Source organism: Rhododendron vialii, chromosome 1a, assembly GCF_030253575.1.
Source record: "Rhododendron vialii isolate Sample 1 chromosome 1a, ASM3025357v1".
Classification (NCBI taxonomy): Eukaryota; Viridiplantae; Streptophyta; class Magnoliopsida; order Ericales; family Ericaceae; genus Rhododendron; species Rhododendron vialii.
In genome coordinates this window covers 9110513-9129220 of record NC_080557.1, presented here as the reverse complement: position 1 = coordinate 9129220, position 18708 = coordinate 9110513, and the positions used below count along the sequence as shown (strand labels likewise).

At 41.4% G+C, this 18708-nt stretch overlaps 2 protein-coding genes across 11 annotated transcripts; both read left to right on the top strand.

The window, feature by feature from the left end:
* Positions 1–3263: 3263 nt before the first annotated feature.
* LOC131298173 (F-box/LRR-repeat protein At4g14103-like) lies at positions 3264–9148 on the top strand. Of its 2 annotated transcripts, none has more exons than XM_058323509.1 (4): positions 3264–3481; positions 7166–8134; positions 8294–8440; positions 8675–9148. In XM_058323509.1, exons 2-4 carry the CDS (start codon positions 7187–7189, stop codon positions 8897–8899), a joined length of 1320 nt encoding a protein of 439 aa, XP_058179492.1. In that variant the 5' UTR covers positions 3264–3481; positions 7166–7186; the 3' UTR covers positions 8900–9148. The 2 variants fall into 2 exon arrangements, with proteins under 2 accessions (XP_058179492.1, XP_058179501.1); XM_058323518.1 differs by lacking the exon at positions 3264–3481 and adding an exon at positions 6867–7066.
* Positions 9149–10874: 1726 nt separating this feature from the next.
* On the top strand, positions 10875–17269 carry LOC131298075 (F-box/LRR-repeat protein At4g14103-like). Of its 9 annotated transcripts, none has more exons than XM_058323403.1 (6): positions 11069–11209; positions 13886–13965; positions 15014–15184; positions 15282–16250; positions 16408–16554; positions 16792–17269. In XM_058323403.1, exons 4-6 carry the CDS (start codon positions 15303–15305, stop codon positions 17014–17016), a joined length of 1320 nt encoding a protein of 439 aa, XP_058179386.1. In that variant the 5' UTR covers positions 11069–11209; positions 13886–13965; positions 15014–15184; positions 15282–15302; the 3' UTR covers positions 17017–17269. The 9 variants fall into 9 exon arrangements, with proteins under 9 accessions (XP_058179410.1, XP_058179348.1, XP_058179386.1 ...); XM_058323373.1 differs by having other exon boundaries at positions 14084–15184; XM_058323365.1 differs by lacking the exon at positions 15014–15184 and having other exon boundaries at positions 10986–11209; positions 13809–13965.
* Positions 17270–18708: the final 1439 nt, after the last annotated feature.

The following is an 18708-nucleotide window of genomic DNA, read 5'->3' as shown; positions in this document are numbered from 1 at the left end:
TTGTCCCTAAAAGTAGATTTTATTTTGAAAAGTTAGTGAGTAAAAGTGTAATGATGATGGATAAGTAGGGAAAGTGGAGGAAAAAGTTGATGTGAAAGGTATAATGATGATGTCTTTTTAATAAGTTGGAGTTACGAAGCAGGACACTTAAAAAGGGACGGAGGGAGTAGTATCTTTTTCCTTTAGTAATTATCGAGAACCTATTTTAATGAAGTAAATTATTTCCACTTGAAATAATTTTAGCTTCAAAGTTTTTAAAAAATAAAATTATTATTTTTAACATAAATTAATTATCAAAAATAAAATTGGGCTGGTTTCGTCGAAGGAAAAGAAAGATATACGCTGGTTGGGAAGAAAGTGAGGGGTGGAATTTTCTTTCCATTTTGGTTAATTCACAGGGTTTACCTGTAGCACTGGTAATAGATTTTTTGTTAGTAACCTATCGTAACATTTTAAAGGGTTCAGATCATTTTTCATGCATCTAATGGTAATTAAAGAGGGTGCATATGATACACACCCAAATAAGGGGTGTGTATTGTAGCACTTCTCAACATTAATAGGCCCTTTGAAAGGAGGGATTTCATAATCATAAGAAATGAAAAGAGAGGGTTATGGTTTCTAGCCAAATCACTCATTTTGGATGGAGTATTTTGGTGAAAAGTGGAAAGAAAAGTACAAAAATTAATTTTTTTGGTTGGCTCTTCCCCTTTTTTATCTTACCATTTCTCACCATCCGAAGGAGCCATAAGGGTTGGAAAAGGTGATTATCTCTACCTCATAATCAAGCGTGGGCAGTGGCATAGTCAGAATTTGGTATCACTGGGGGCACAATCCAACACATGCAACTTGGTGTTGAAAAAAAAAAATCGATTTCCTTTCTAAGATTTTGACGATACACCTAATTTGATTTTCTTTTGAACTATTTCTTCAAGATCTATATTAAAAATAGTGTTCAACTATCACATTATCTTGGAGTAGCAGTTAAATTTTTAGTTCTAAACGAATTATCTTCTCCATAAAGATCTAGGGAGTAGTTGTTGATATATTTAAGAAGAGAGAAAGAAGGGACAACATGAAATGGAGCCTTGCTTGACTTGCACTATCACATTGTGCCCGGCCCAAAACCCTCTCTATTACATATTTAGGTGAGATTCATACATTAAGTCTTGAGCCTTACATGAATGCATGGTGAAAGTAGGAGAACATGTGACCATGTCTTTGATGCACTCAACAATTTTTCCGTGTTTTGAGGTACCAGGTTAATTTCTATTGAGATATCAACTTATAATTTTCTACCTAAGATTATGATTTACAAGTGAAAAAAGATAGTAATTCTTTTAGGTGCCCTGGAGAAGAAATGGGCGCCATAACTATTGTGTTATTGGTGAAGTTGCTGCCTTCTGCACTTGCCTCATGTTTTATGTCAATGTTCTTGAGTGGCATGTCTGCAGGCTTAGTTCAAGGGATTCCTACCTTCTTTCACCCAACCACACAACAATTTGACCAGACAAGCCGAGATAGCACATGAACTGTCATGCGGTTTAACCCTACGTTGCGTTTGGCGGAAGGAAGGAATGGAGGAGGGAATGGGGAAGGAAAAATGTATGTTTTCGACGTTTGGTGAGTGCGGAGAAAAGGGCAGGAAGAGAAAAAAAGTTTGAATCTCCCACGATCACCACCTAGATATGAAAAGATGGAGTGGTGCAGAGTGAGTCCTGCCTGAATCCAGAGGTGGGTTAACTCATGTAAAGGAGAACAACGCAAATTTGAAAAGCACAACTTAAAAAGCTGGAAAATTGAAGTTCCTTGAGCGCATATAGGATTTCCAGCGTTCATAAAAAGTAATAGAATCATGTCAAAACAAGCGGAATTAAAAAGAGAAATTCCCAAAAACAAATTGCTACTAAAATAATGTTTTCATAATTGAGAACTTCTAAATTCTTTTGTCCTACATCACTTCCAAATCAGGCTCACTCACTATTAAGCAATGTGCAAAGCTCAACTTTCAACGAGCATATGAAACTAGAGTAGAGCAAAGCTAAAACATTTAATTGATTCCTGTATTGTTACAATCGTCAAGATTCATGTTCTATTTCACTCCCCGATGGGAATTCTTTTCACTCTTCCCTTACGGTACTACTTCGCCGCGAAGGGAGAAATAAGAGTCAAGTTGCGCTAAGTTTGAAAAGTCCAAAGAGCGCAGACTAGCCACGCCGGCCGTCGGAATCAAACGAAGGTCGAAGGACCATTCGATTCTACTTCAATCATGATTAACCTCCTAAACTCACATAGCAATCCATATCTGAGCTATCCATTAACCGTATAATAATGGCAAATCCATTCATTTGAAATCCACATGTATGCAAACAAAGCCTAAAAGGTAAATGAAGTTCCACCATTTATAGCAACATGCAAACGAACCAACCTGCCCGTGGCTCAGCTCGTTAATGCTTGGTTTTTAGTAATCGAGCTCAGCTCGAGCTCGAGTTTTGGGCTCGTTTACTAAACGAGTTGAGCTCGACACTCAAAAGCTCGTCTCGTCTCGCAAAAGCTTGGCTCGTTTGTATAGGCTTGGCTTGTTTAAAGAGGCTTGTTTAGTAAATTAGGCAGGCTCGGCGGTTAGGGGCTTAGCTCGTTTATAAACAAGCGGAGGAGCTCAAGCTTGAGTGTTAGGCTCCTTTAAGTAAACGAGCCGAGCTCAAACACTACGAAGCTCAGGCTCGGCTCGTTAACACCCCTAAGCTGCAAGGGATTGAAGACATGCAATCCTATACAAGTAGTCACTGAACAATTCCAATCTCAAACACAAAAAAAATTCTTAGGTAAAATGCCAAATCATCTTTATCAACTGAAGAACCTGAATGAGGGAAATACATACTTTGGAAGAGGAACTACGCAACCTGATCAGATGATCGAGAATCGATTTCGGTGTTCTTCGTAAGTTTCGTTGGAGCCCTGTGTGTGTTTACGTGTGAGAAGAAGATGCGTGAATCATAAACACGGTTACTTTTGTGGGTGGCCCTGGTTTTTTCCCTTCTGGCCTTATCATTTGGAAAGCGTGAAACAGACACGCTTATTTTTTAAATTACTGACCGCAGACTTTTGATCCTGGACGCAAATTATCGCTTATGGCCGCAAGATATTGCAACGGCATCGTTTGGATTACGGAGAACTCGCATTTCTGAAGCACGAGTTTGGCGAAATGCCAGGCACCAAGCTCGCATCTCGGGAATGAGATTTAATAATAATAAAATCCGAAAGCTTATTACTGGCCTGGCATTAGCAGTTCCCCACCAAAATCTATTGGCCTTTTCGTCATCGGCTTTTTGTCGACGGCGCTCCTCCATCTCTCAGCACCACAGAAGGCGTTGGCCTATTCGTCTCCGGCCTCCCCTACGACGTCGAGGCCTGCGAGATTAACAAACCTCTTCTGCCGCCGTCCCGGCTTCGACAGCTCAAGTACACAGACCGCGGCAATCAGGTCCTCTCTCTCTCTCTCTCTCTCTCTCTCTCTCTCTCTCTCTCTCTCCATTCTTTTTCTGGGAAAATTGCTGGGCTTTTGAAGCCTGATTAGACAGGGTATTGCGGTAATTGATGATGTAAACAATAGGTTCAAAATACATGCTATACGCAGCCGAGGAGGTAACTTGTACTCCATTCTTCGTTCCATATGTAGCGGAAGTTAGTGTGAGCTGGGTATGTTCTTTAACAACAACATTTGGGGAACCCCGTAGAAATCTATGTGTCTTACAGTCTAGTTCTGTTCTTGATTGTTTTACGTGACAAAAGTATCATTTTGAGTGAAAGTTCCAGACTAAAAAATGGTAAAAAGGAGTGATTTTTCCTTGTATTATGATGATTTTTGGGGATAGGTACTACTTAAGAGGAAATTAGTGGTGGCTGATAAAAATCAAAATGTCGGTGTTGTGAAGAACCATGTTAGAACTGTTAGAACTGTGGCTCATATGTTAAGTACGAAGAGATACTAAGAAGTTCTAGAAAGAAGGCCAAATACCGGAGCGGAGTGGAGCGACGGCATTCGTACAGAGGTATTTTTGGGATATAGACCAAATACCAGATTAGGGTTAGAATAGAGTAGTTATAAATATTCTATGTTGTAAACTCTATTCCATACTGTGATAATAATAGAACAGCAACCGCTCTCGCTCTCGTGGACGTACCCGGTTTTGGGGAACCACGTATATCTCTGTATTGATTCTTTACTGTTTTCTACTCATAAATCGTGTGCGTGTGTGTGACGATCCTAACAAACCATATGTATCTTCCGGGGATGCCAGAACAAATGTTGTTACATTCTTTTGCCTTGTGCATTGAAGAACCTTAGGCTTTGTTCACTTGTCAAAAAATTAATGCATGAAAACTCTTCCTGAGAAAATTATACTCAAGTAAAAGAAAATGGTAAATATTTTTCTTTCATGCGTTCATTTGATCAGAAATTTAAGAGAAATTTGAAAAAGTAGTAGTTTAACACTTTAACTATGTAGAAACCACCGTGGAAACAAGATTTGAGAGAAAGCTAATCCCAGAGGAAAAGTTAGGGACGTGGGTCCCACCACATTAAAAATGCATGAAAGTTAGATATTCCCGCGCTTTTCTTTCTTTTCCCTGCAATTTGATGGGGCCTTAAGGTTTGTGACTTGAAGGGTTACTAAGCTCTGGAACCAATGCTGTTGCAGTGCTCTTTTATTTGTTGGAGGGTTTGGATTAGTGCAGGCGGTTTACCGCTTTTCTTTTGCTGTTGTTTGTTTTACTTACATCTATCATGTCTTGTCCCAAAGTGTCTGAGCTCACAGCTAGAGGGCTGTGGGGACTGAACCCTGACTGGCCTAGCTCAATCAGAGGACTGTGGAGAGAGAGGCTTTACATCCTCGTAGTAAAAATTGGAGTTCAGATATGCTCCAGTCTGGACACAATCAGATACTTGATTATCTATGAGGTTTTTCTCTGTCTCAAGAAATTTATAACATTCCATTTTGGTCTGTGATAGTGGTCAAATATATATGAATCTATCCCCACCTAAAACTACAGCCCTGGATCCGGATTGGTTTGGCTCCTTCAGTTGTTCAATTAACCAGAAGAAAACCCAGCGGGGGGGTAGGTATGCCCTTGCAGTCCAATACAAAGCAAGTTACTAACTAGCTAGTATCAATACCAGCATGAAAAGGAAACACAAGCTAAACAAAGACATCAGGGGAAAATTTGCCATGTAAGGTAAACTAAATGATTATCATCAGTCTTTTTAACGTGTCTCCAAGAGGTTAAGCATGCTCTAAGGTCCTTCCGGATCTGAGCAATGAGGTCACCTGGGTTACTTACTTACTTCGTTGGCGATTAAAGACCCTACAATTCCTTTCACACCAAATGCCATACACCACAGCAGCCAATTAGAGTTTCAGAACTGAATTCTTGAAACTAGCACTCCCACAATGCTGAGTCATCCAATTCACCTCACCAATCAACCCAAGTCCAGTTCTGTTGATCCCATTTGTATGCAAGAAATTACCCCAAATCTGTTCTGCATATGGACAGTGAAAAAACAAGTATTCATGTGTTTCATTCTCTGTACTACACAACACACAACCATCCTCAGTTATAACACCCCAAGCATATAGCCTGTCTTTGGTAGCCAAACGCCCTAACAAGGCAAGCCACTCAATTATAGACCACCTGGGTACGTACTTAGGACATCAAATGATTTTATACTAAGGAGAACAAGATGAGCTTTCATTTGCAGAGCTTCCCAAGCAGTCCATGTTGAAAATGTACCACAGGGTGTAGGGTCCAACAAACAAAGTCAGGAAGTTCCTCATTAGGTTGGAAGGATACAGGAGTATGTTGACAACTATCCTGAATAACTAAGCTTCCCATGCAAGGCCATTGCCAACATCCATTCACTGTAATAGAGCTCACTTTAACATTCCTAGCCCAGCCAGAATTACGCTCAAGACTGTCCCTATACCTTTAGTAGAGAGGACCAAGAGGGTGCCAGCTATCCCAGCGAAGGAATGTGTCTTGGCGGTTACCCACCACATGCTTAATCCAAGGTTGAGCTAGACTCCTGAGGTTGAGGATTTTCCTGACAGTCCAAGAAACGTTCTGGGGTACCTTCATAGTCCAGAAACAAGCAAATTAATAAGATAAGTGTGCACCCATTTAACCCATGTCTGCCTTATTCCATTCATCAAGCATTTTAAACCCAAGACCTCCCTCATCTCATTCCTGGGCTTACAAACTGTTTGCCATTTGGCTTTTTAGCAAGTATAGTTCTCAAGTCAGATCCTGTCCAGAAAGAAACTTTAAGGGTACTCTCAATTTTAGCCAGAATCTTAAATGGAAGAATAAAAGTAGAGCTCCAGTACACTTGCATGCTGAATAACACAGCATTAATGATCTGTGCTCTACCACCATACGACAATAATTTAATAGACCAAGACTGCACCCTTTGTAAGATCTTTTCCACCAACATATCACCCTTTGCATGCTGGTTTTGATTGTTAGGTCCTCCTTAGGATGAATAGAAGCGGAAACTGGATGGTAGGTTGATTTAATGTTTCTTTAGTTCTGCTATGATTGTTTTTTTGATCAATTTGACTGCTAAATACTAATGGCTAGGAATAGTGTTGACTATATAACATTTGGGAGATGCTTTTATAGGTTTTGTAGTGTTTATGACTTGTGAATTTCCTTTCGCCTTTGTGGTATCTTAATTTATTTGTCGTCATTTTTCCTCAATGTTTTCTCAACAATGTGCGCCTTGCTCCAATGAAGGCTCGCACCTAGTCCCCTAGAGGTCTTTGGTGCCTGTAATGACTATGGTTGCAATGCAGGGATGTGTGGGTCTTTTTGCATTATTTTTCCTAGTTAACCATAACAACCACTGCTCTTCAGAAGTTGGAGAACGCGGAAATGGATAAATATGAATGCTTTCTTTGGGTTGAGTTTTGGAAACAACCGTAATGGTGATGGGAAGTGACTTCGGTAGCTTTCCACTTTGATTGTCTTAAAGCTTCAATGTCCACTGGACCTTCCACAACATTCCGTAGAGGTTCTCCATGGACCTTTTTTATTATGTGTTTTACATTCTGTTTTTTTGCTCAGTTCCATAAGTTCTTGAACAACCTCTTTTGCAAATGAAAAATTGTAGGCAAATACCCTGAGAGAAATAATGGGCTCACTCTCAAAAAGGCAGAAGCTTTCAGAGGAGCAATATATAGATAGGATCAGCAACTTACCAAATAGCCTTGTTACTCAAATCCTCTCCTGTCTTCCCACAAAATACGCAGTGGCAACTAGTGCCTTATCGACTAGATGGAAGCAATTATGGACATCCATCACAAGCCTGGACTTTGATGATGAGTTACTGGTACATCCTCAAAATCAAAATGGTAATCCAGCGGTCCAAAGGAGTTTTACAAGTTTTGTGTGTCAAGTGTTTATGCAGCGTAGGGATTCAGCCATGCATAGGTTCCGTCTCAAATTGAACCGCACGTACGATGTTTCCCGTGTTAATGGATGGATTGGTGATATGTTACTGCACAATGTTCGAGAAATTGATCTGTCCATCCGCAGGAAAGATTCTACTTTGCTGCCTCAGGATCTCTTCACTTGTGTGACTCTGGTGGTATTAAAACTGGATATCGATTGCAACATGAATGTGCCTACTTCAGTTTCTCTACCGAATCTGAAAATTCTCCACTTTGTTTGTATCACATTTGTGGATGATGACTCAATCAACAGATTCCTCTTTGGCTGCCCTGTGCTTGAAGAGCTGAATATGACTGCCTGTGTGGGTGAAGGGGTCAGTGTGATTAACGTTGTTGCACCTATGCTCACAAGCTTGAATATGCTTAATGTTATATCTCGTCATTATATGAAACCTCATCATGGTTTTGAGGGTAGGATTGTGCTCGACACCCCGGCACTCCTATACCTCACAATCTTTGATTCTTGCGCTGACGGTTTTGTAGTAGGGAGCTTACCTCATCTCATCAAAGCCGATATTACGATAATTGCTGAGGACCATACCGATCCACATATCTCTGAAGCTATAACTGACCTTCTCAAGGGGATATCCAACGTTAGATTTCTGCACTTGGCTGATTTCTCTTTGGAGGTATAATTGCTTATGTGATTGTATCTCACCTGTTTGTATAGTTAACTGCTAACCTAGTCGCCAGTGTTCACCCTTGGTTGTTTGTATGTTTGTATGTTTGCTAGTTAAATTGTGTGTCATGCTCTAGCATTTGACGTAGTTAAGTGTTCTTGTATAAAGTCTATTGACAGGTGTAACTCTCAAGTGCCAGAGTTCCCATATTTGACTGACTTGGATCTTGGTGAAAGGCCTTCTTGTATTGGATGGAAATTGCTGCCGAAGCTGCTGGAGAACTCCCCGCTTCTGGAAAGCCTTGTTTTCAAGGAGGTGAGTTGAGAGGTACCCTTTTCTTATTATGGGTATCTAAAGTTTGACTTTGGATGCTGTATTCATGGAGGGGTTTGTTGAGGGCAAAGAAAAGGGAAGGGGTATATGATGCTTATGTTTTACTCCCTTGTCCCTTTGCTCTTTTTTTCCTCTGCGAACCTTCTCTACCGATTCCTTCGACCACGCAAACCCCAAGTAGGCATTAGTTACCTTTTCAATTTCTTCTCTAACCAGGGAATTCGAGATCGAGGTTCCAGAAGGCCATTGCATTGGAATCCACCTCAGAATGTGCCTTCTTGTTTACTCTATCACCTCAAGGAAATTGAAATTAGATTTTTCGGAGGGGAGAAAGAAGAGTGGGAAATGGTGGAGTATTTCCTGAACAACGCAAAAGTTTTGGAGAAGGTGAACATGCATTATGCCGGTTCAGAAAGAGAGTGGACAATACAGATTAGATAGTGAGTGATATTAAGCAAGAGCTTCAGGGTTTGTCGGAAACTTTTTGGATGATTCCAAGGATCTCAAGGACTTTTTCATGTTGCAACACTGCATTTATCGGATTTGCTCTGGATGTTGTATTTGAAAGCTCATTTGAGGAAGGATTAGTTATTGCTTCCAGTTGTACGATTTTGATAAAACTCGTTGATTACTGGTACAATTGATTGAAGCTTGTAAAACAGATTTATTCTGTTCAATCTTGTTCTTGGCATAGTGTGATGGCCCCATGGTTCATATTTCAACGGGTGTTTTGCATAACCAACCCAAACCGAGCTTTTTGTTCCAATCATTTAGGTCGTGTTTTTCATGTCTCAATGATTTTCAGTTTCTTACCCTCTTTTTTTTTTTCCTTGCGCTGCTTAATTAGGGGTCGTAATGGACGAATATCTTTATTGATGAGTCCTCCAGCATGTTACTTAAGAATAGATCCTCGTAACCCGAAAACTCCTTCTTTATACGCTTGTTATAACAACATCCTCCCGAGTTTAGTGCATTAGACATCCGGTACGAATCTTCCATCACCGTCAGTGCTTCCCTTCGCAGTTCGTCCCGTTGTTACTTCGTAAACAACAGCCCCCCTTTTCAACTCGTCGGCAACTCCACTGCAAACCTGGAAACAACCCCTAACCCGGTTGTTGGCAGCCGCTATCCTTCTGCCAATGACCACAGCGAAGACAGGTAAGTGAGCTTTAAAATTGTGGACGGGTATTTTAGGTACTAGAAGAGCGTTTGCGAAACACTTTATCTGGAAATTTATCTTCAACATTGGTCCCATGCTTAGAGATCTTTTATTTAGAAGGAATAAGTAGTGGGCCGAACCATAACACATATTGGCCGAACCAAAACACATTGGCAGAACCAGAACTCCTATTGTACCGAGCCAAGACACCTATTGGGCTAAGCCGAAACACGAATTAGGCCGAATCTTCACTTCGGCTCAGTAGTTGGCCGAACAATTAGCCCGACAAAGTTCAGCAGATCAACAGCCGAAAAAGCTATACGCGAGGGCCTAACCGTACTCATTGAGCCAACTCAAGGGAGTGGCCCGCCATGCGTCCGCCCAAGCGCTCCATATCCGCATAGCTGGACCGGTAATTCGAAGCGGGTCAAATTTGACCCAACCCAACAAAATCCGCGTACGAACAGGAGATTCAGTTCGGTCACGCGACCATCATGTGGCATTCGAAATGTCATTCATGACATCACTCTAAGAAGCAGCTAGGGCATGTGTCTAGCATGGGCTTTCTTGGAGCCTAGGCTAGGCGGTCTCTATAAAAGGTAAAGGGAAAAACCCTAAGAGGTATGCCGCTCCAACTAACCCTAGAGCTTCTTTAACTTTCTTCCACCTCTAGCAACTTACTAAACCATCGGAGTGTCGTCCCGGTCAACTCCGACCGGTTGGCACTAACAGTGGGGTTACTTGTGTAGGCGATATCACGTGGAAGAGCCTAGACCAGATCCGAACCCAGAGCACCACCAAGCCCTTCATCGATTAACCAACACCTCAAATAATATATGGAGAAAACCATAGCAAAATCAAACATGCAGGGCGTATGCACACTTCATTTGCAAATCAAGGTCTAATGTGGATTCATAGCATGTAGGAAAGCAACAAAACTTCAAGATCAACACAATAAAAACATCGAAAGAGTTTCTTCGAGAGCCCAAGTCATGCATGAAAGAGTTTCCTATGCCAGTCAAGGTCTACTTTCATAGTACTTTGGAAGAGGAATTACGCTACCTCCTTATCAGATGATCGAGAATCGAGTTCGGTGCTCCGTGTTCTTCGTAAGTTTAGCTGGAGCTCTGTGTTTTTGAGTGAGAAGAAGATGCGTGAATCGCAAACACGGTTACTTTTGAGTGTGGCACATTTGAAACAAGTTTGATCCTGGACGCAAGGTATCGCTCATGGACGCTAATTATTTATCTTGGCCGTATGCTATTGCGCCTGGCCGCAGGTTATTGCCATTCCGCCAAACGAACCAAACTCGCATCCTGGGAACGCGATTTAATAAAGTAAGTAAAATCCCAAAGGCCAAACCTTATTACTACTGTCCTGGCAATAGCAGTTCCCCACCAAAATCTTTTGGGCCTTTTTCGTCATCGCTTTTTACCGACGGCGCTCCTCCATCCCTCACCACCGCAGACGGCGTTGGCCTCTTCGTCTCCGGCCTCGCTGACGACGTCGATGCCCGCGAGATTCACAACCTCTTCCGCCGCCGTCCCGGCTTCGACTCTTGCCAGCTCAAGTACACAGGCCGCGTCAATCAGGTCCCCCTCTCTCTCTCTCTCTCTCTCTCTCTCTCTCTCCATTCTTTTTCTGGGAAAATTGCTGGGCTTTTGAAGCCTGATTAGGCAGGATATTACGGTGAAAAATATCAATTTGAGTGAAAGTTCCAGACTAAAAAATGGCAGGGAAAAGGAGTGATTTTTCCTCGTATAATGATGATTTTTGGGGTAGGTATAGAGAGGAAATTGGTGTCTTTCTATTCCCACGAACTTCGGTTTTCTGCTCCTAATAAGTACAAAGAGTGACCAAAACAAGTTTAGAAAGGAGAGCAGAAGTCATTCCAGATATCGGCTTAAATTGCCAAAAGTCCTCTGTCCTCTTCTTGGCTGGATAAATGTTGCCTCCGTCACTCCTTCTCATCCGCTTGATGTTTAATTACAATCCAAATCTTTATTATCCTCCTTTAAGAATACAGCTTTAGTATCTCCCTTAATTTGGAACCTTGCACGCCTATATCAACAGTTATATCGTCAAGAGCATCATTCGGAATGAAAACCAATCTGAATCGCCTTCACAATCAGCTGGTCACAATGCAGTAGGACTACATAGTACTTTCATAGATGAAATCCGGATTCTCTCTTTTCTAACTTCACTATGAAAGAAGCAGGCGTCTCAACACATGTGTGTTCTTTGTAAACCTCAGAAACTAACTTGAACCAGCTGAAAGAGGATGAAGAAGGAAGACAAGATTAAAAAATAAAGCAGTTAATAAAACTTTATGAATTTAAGGCGCTAAAGCAGTTGGGAGAGGTTGAGAATCAGAAAATAAAACTGTCTTTAAGGGAAGCCCTGGAATAAAAACTGTTACACGGCTCCAAACAAGGGAAACACCTAATGGCAGTGTGTTGAAAACTTGAAATTCGTATAGCAGCCCTAAAGAGAACTCAATAATTGCACTAAGAGCATCCACATTGGTTGGGCAAACCTCTTGCCATTTTTCGCAAAAACATTTTCAGCGCCAAGTTTGGCATTGGCAAATCTGCCACATCAACATACCACCAATGCAAATTTGACACATTGAAAAATTTGACAAAATGCAATATGAGCAACAAATAACAATGCTATTGTTTTTTGCATTTTGCCACTGTTCATAGGCAAAAAATAGCTTTTGCACTGGCAAAACTAGTCGAACCAATGCGGATGCTCTAAAAAGCCGAGAACTTGTTGCAGCGAAGATCCAACACTAACCATATACAACATGGTTCCCACAGATTCAAAGAACAGAAATATGAAAATGGAAAAAGGAATCGTTGGTGTTCTGCCAGTTTTGAATTTGCATAGATAAAGAATTATCTTAAACAGGTTCACAATACCACATTTTACTTCTGTGAATTCAGAATTTGTTCCTTCAATCTCTGGATACATTCTCTTTTGTATATATAGTATGCATTACACAACTCACATCAAACAACTAAGAAATATCACTGTCCCATGTAATGCATGGTTAACTTGTAGCAACAATTTTTTAGTACTCAAAACATGGAGATCTAAAGTAGGCAAAAGTGGTTAGAATCGTACGATCAAGATTCATACCGTAAGATTCTGTGGCTAATTGATACAAACTAGGCTGCCTGGATCGCGAATTGTAACACTATAAATTTCGTGAATTCATTTTGACTCTCTTTTTTGCATTTTTGTTGTTTTAAAAGGATTCAAACTATTTTTGTAAGGTCTTCAGTATTGTTATATGCTATGAAGCACCGACACCTCTAGAAGTCGAAGAATCGCAGTATCAGGACACGGGGACACGGGGACACCGTGGGACACCTTGGAGATACGTACGGGACACGCCACGTGGCGTGTCCCATATTTTAATATTAAATTTTGAGGGGGACACGGCGGGACACCGCTGGGGACACGGCGGGGACACCGATGGGGACACGGCAGGGGCCAAACTGCAATTTAAAAAAAAAAATGGGGGCCAAACTGTAATTTTTTAAAAAAAATTTGGGGCCAAATTATTATTATTTTTAAATTTTTGGGTGCTAAACTATAATTAATTAATTATTTATATATAAATAAATAAATAAATATACACGTGGTGTGTCCCCCGCCGTGTCCGTGTCCCCGTTTTTTTAGAATTCCCGTGTCCCGGTGTCGGTTTCGGTGTCCGTATCCGTGTCCGTGTCCGTGTCGGTGCATCATAGGTTATATGCCATCTTTTGTCAATGTTTCTTCTTATGCTGTACTAGCAGATGCCCATGCCTAAAGGCAACCTGCTCTAACCGACTACTCTTCCTGACAAATGCTATCTATAAATATAGAATTGGTTACCATTTTGAAACGTTTTCCTATTTGATCATAAAATGCAATAATTAAATAAGGATGCATTGCCTAAAAAGTAAAGAGGAGAGTAAAGGAGAGAGATGGATAGATTTATTATGAGAATATTGTCTGGATCAATTAAAAAAGAAATGATTTGACGGTTACAATCTTAACATGACAATTTAATCGGACTATCGTGGATGTTACTTTGTTTGTATGCCTAGAATTTTTTCGCTCTGTTCTATAGTAGTAGATTAGAGGTAATAAGAAAGTGAGTTTATTAAAGGTAAATTTTTAGGGAAGGTAAATTTTTAGGGAGGGAAAAGAAATTTCTTTGTTCCACTCATCCTCCCTCACATCTGCAACTGCATCCCTCCCCATTGTCTTTCCAGTTTCCGACGGCCACTCCACTGCCGCTCGTGGTTGCCGTTATAGAGTCGCCGTTAATCCTATCAGGCCTCACAATCTTCAGGTTAATCCTACTCTCATCTGACTTATCTCTCTTGCATTTTTTAGGTTTTCAAAAATGATGCTACTAACTGTTTTTGCTGCATCTTTTCTTTTTGATTTGTTGCACTGATCCTTAATAGCTTACAGCAGCCCCCACTTTCTTTCTTCCCCTAATTATTATTTTTGGACGACAATCCCTACACCCGAACGGGATGGTGGTATGAGACTAATCCACCTATGGCCAGCTGTAGGAAGCAACACCTGCAGAGAGCGGTTAGAAGCAGCTGCTTGACCTACCACCAAGAATCGAACTCACACCTCCCGGGTGGGAGCAAACCCCCTAGCCAGTGGAGACAACCCTCGGTTGGCTCATCTTGAGTTTCCTCACTTTTCCTATCAACAAAAAGAAATTGTTCAGCGTTCTCATTGTTTGTACAGTGTTTTTATTTAGGCCCTGTTCAGTTGTGAGAACTATCCTGTCAGAGGAGTAGGAGGCGGCCCAGCCAAGGAGAAAACCCTAGAGGAGAAAGTTTGTGCAGAGAGAGAGAGAGAGAGAGAGGGAGGGAGATGTTGGTTTTGATTGTTAGGTCCTCCTTAGGATGAATGGAAGGGGAAACTGGATGATAGATTCCTTTAATTTTTTTTTAGTTCTGCTGGATGGTTTTTTTTTTTTTAATCAATTTGACTACTAAATACTACTCCGTAATGGCTAGGAATAGTGTTGAATTATTGTATAACATTTGGGAGATACTTTTATAGGTTTTGTAGTGTTTATAACTTGTGGATTTCCTTCCGCCTTTGTGGTATCTTATTTTTTTGTCGTCGTTTTTCCTGTATGTTTTTTCGACGATGTGTGCCTTGATCCAATGAAGGCTGCACCTCTCACCTAGTCCCCTAGACTCTAGAGATCTTTGGTGTCTGGGTGCGTGTATCGCCTGTAATAACTATGGTTGCAATCATGACATGAATGTATTCAGGAAAGCAAGTACATTCGTTTCTGCAGGGATGTGTGGGACTTGTGTCTTTTTGCATATTTTTCCTAGTTAACCAAAATTCCCACTACTCTTCAGGAGTTGGAGAACATGGAAAGGGATAAATACGAATGCTTTCTTTGGGTTGAGTTTTGAAAACCACTGTAATGGTTGATGGGAAGTGACTTCGGCGGCTTTCCACTTTGATTGTCTTAAAAGCTTCATTTCAATTCGGGAAGTCCACCGGACTCTCCACAATATTCCATAGAGGTGCTCCATAGACCTTTTATTATTTGTTTTACGTTATGTTTTTTGCTCAGTTTCATAAGTTCTTGAACAAACCTCTTTTGCAAATGAAAAATTGTAGGCAAATACCCTGAGAGAAATAATGGGCTCACTCTCAAAAATGCAGAAGCTTTCAGAGGAGCAATATATAGATAGGATCAGCAACTTACCAAATAGCCTTGTTACTCAAATCCTCTCCTGTCTTCCCACAAAATACGCTGTGGCAACTAGTGCCTTATCGACCAGATGGAAGAAATTATGGACATCCATCACAAGCCTGGACTTTGATGATGAGTTACTGGTACATCCTCAAAATCAAAGTGGTAATCCAGCTGTCCAGAGGAGTTTTACAAGTTTTGTCTGTCAAGTGTTTATGCTGCATAGGGATTCAGCCGTGCAAAGGTTCCGTCTCAAATTGAACCACATTTATGACATTTCCCGTGTTAATGGATGGATTGGTGATATGTTACTGCGCAATGTTCAAGAAATTGATCTGTCCATCCGCAAGGAAGATTCTACTTTGCTGCCTCTGGACCTCTTCACTTGTAGGACTCTGGCGGTATTAAAACTTGCTATCGATTGCGACATGAACGTGCCTACTTCAGTTTCTCTACCGAATCTGAAAATTCTCCACTTTGTTTGTATCACATTTGTGGATGATGACTCAATCAACAGATTCCTCTTTGGCTGCCCTGTGCTTGAAGAGCTGAATATGACTGCCTGTGTGGGTGAAGGGGTCAAAGTGATTAACATTGTTGCACCTATGCTCACAAGCTTGAATATGCTTAATGTTGTATCTCGTCATTATATGAAACCTAATCATTTTTTTGAGGGTAGGATTGTGCTCGACACCCCGGCACTCCTTTACCTCACAATCTTTGATTCTTGCGCTGACGGTTTTGAATTGGGGAGCTTACCTCATCTCATCAAAGCCGATATTACGATAATTGCTGATGACTATTCCGATCCAATTATCTCTGAAGCTATAACAGATCTTCTCAAGGGGGTATCCAACGTTAGATTTCTGCACTTGGCTGATTTCTCTTTGGAGGTATAATTGCTTATGTGATTGTATATAACCGTTTGTATAGTAAACTGCTAACCTAGTCACCAGTGTTCACCCATGGTGGTTACTGGTTTGTATGTTTGCTAGTTAAGTTGTGTGTCATGCTCTATCATTTGACGTGGTTAAGTGTTCTAGGATAAAGTCTATTGACAGGTGTAATTCTCAAGTGCCAAAGTTTCCATATTTGACTGACTTGGCTCTTGGTGAAAGACCTTTTGGTATTGGATGGAAATCGCTGCCGAAGTTGCTGGAGAACTCCCCACTTCTGGAAAGCCTTGTTTTCAAGGAGGTGAGTTGAGAGGTACCCTTTTCTTATTAAAGGTTTCTAAAGTTTGTACTTTAGATGCTGTATTCGTGGAGGGGTTTGTTGAGGGCAAAGAAAAAGGCAAGGGGTATATGATGCATATGTTTTACTCTCTCGTCCCTTTGCCCTTTTTTCCCTATGCAATCCTTCTCTACCAATTCCTTCAACTACGCACAGCCTAAGTAGGCATTGCTTACCTTTTTCAATTTCTTCTCTAACCAGGGAATTCGAGATCGAGATTACGGAAGCCCATTGCATTGGAATCCACCTCAGAATGTGCCTTCTTGTTTACTATCCCACCTCAAGGAAATTGAAATTAGATTTTTCGGAGGGGAGAAAGAAGAGTGGGAAATGGTGGAGTATTTCCTAAACAACGCAAAAGTTTTGGAGAAGGTGAACATGCATTATGCCGGTTCAGAAAGAGAGTGGACAATACAGATTAGATAATAGATAGTGACATTAAGCAAGAGCTTCAGGGTTTGTAGGAAAATTTGGATGATTCCAATGATCTCAAGGACTTTTTCATGTTGCAACACTGCATTTATCGGATTTGCTTTGGTTATTGTATTTTAAACCTCCTTTGAGAAAGTATTTGTTGTTGCTTCCAGTAGTATGATTTTGATAAATCTCGTTGACTGATGGTACGATTGATTGAAGCTTGTAAAACAGATGTATTATGTTCAATCTTCTTCTTGGCATAGTGTGATGGCCCCATGGTTCATATTTCAACGGGTGTTTTTGCGTAACCAAACCAAACCGAGGCCTGTGTCCCAATCAATTGGTGTATGCAACGGGTGTTTTTCATGTCTCAACGATTTTTAGTTTCTTATTCTTTTTTTCTTGCGCTGCTTAATCAGGGGTCGTAGCTGACGAGTATCTTTATTGATGAGTTCCACCGGCATGTTACTTAAGAAGAGTTCCTCGTAATCCAACACCACCCGCTTTATACACTTGCAACATTTTACCAGAACCAGATCATTAAGAAATTCTAAACCAGACTGGCAGCTACACCATCATCCTCACGAGTTTAGTGCATGAGACATCCGGGAGGAATCTTCCATTACCGTTCGCGCTTCCCTTCGCACTTTGTCCAGTTGTTACTTCGTACACAACAGTCCCCGGGTCTCAACTCATAGGCAACTCCACCGAAAACTTGGAAACAATTGCGCTAGCGCAATTGGTGGCCGCCGCTATCCTTCTGTCAACGACCACAGCAAAGACACAAAAGTGTACCCTTTAAAATTACGAACGGGTATTTTATGTACTAGAAGAGCCTGTGCGTAACACTTATTTGGAAATTTATCCTCGATATTGGTCCTATACTTAAAGATCTTTTATTTAGAAGGAATATGTAGTTAGCCGAACCAGAACACATATTGGCTGAACCAAAACACATATGGGCAGAACTGGAACTCCTATCGGACTGAGCCAAGACACCTATTGGGCCAAGCCGAAACACCAATTAGGCCAAATCTTCACGCCAATCGGGCCGAACGATAAGTAGTTGGCCGAACAATTAGCCCGACAAAGTTCAACAGACCATTAGCGTAAAAGGCTATGCGCTTGGGCCTAACTCATTTGGCCAACTCAAGGGAGCGGCCTGCCACGTGTCCGCCAAAGCGCTCAATATCTGGACAGCTGGACCAAGCTGAAGCGGGTCAAATCCGACCCAACTCAACAGAATCCGTGTACGAACCAAGGGCTCGATATCCTGACAACTGCACCGGGCTGAAGCAGGTCAAATCCGGCCCAACTCAACAGAATCCTCGTACGAACCAAAGATTCAGTTCGGTCACGCGGCCATCACATGTCATCCGAAACATCATGCATGACATCATTCTAAGAAGTGGCTAAGGCATGTGTCTAGCACGAGCTTTCTTGGAGCCTAAGCTATGGAGTAAAAGGAAAAGGAAAAGACCCTAGGAGGTATGCAGCTCCTACTAACCCTAGAGCTTTCTTCCACCTCTAGCAACTTACTTAACCATGGGAGTGCCTTCCCGGTCAAGTCCGATCGGATTGGCACTAACAGTGGGGTTAATTGTGCAGGCGAGATCGCGTGGAAGAGCCCAGACCATATCTGAACCAGAGCACCACCAAGCCCTTTGTCGATTAACCAACACCCCACATAATATATTGGAG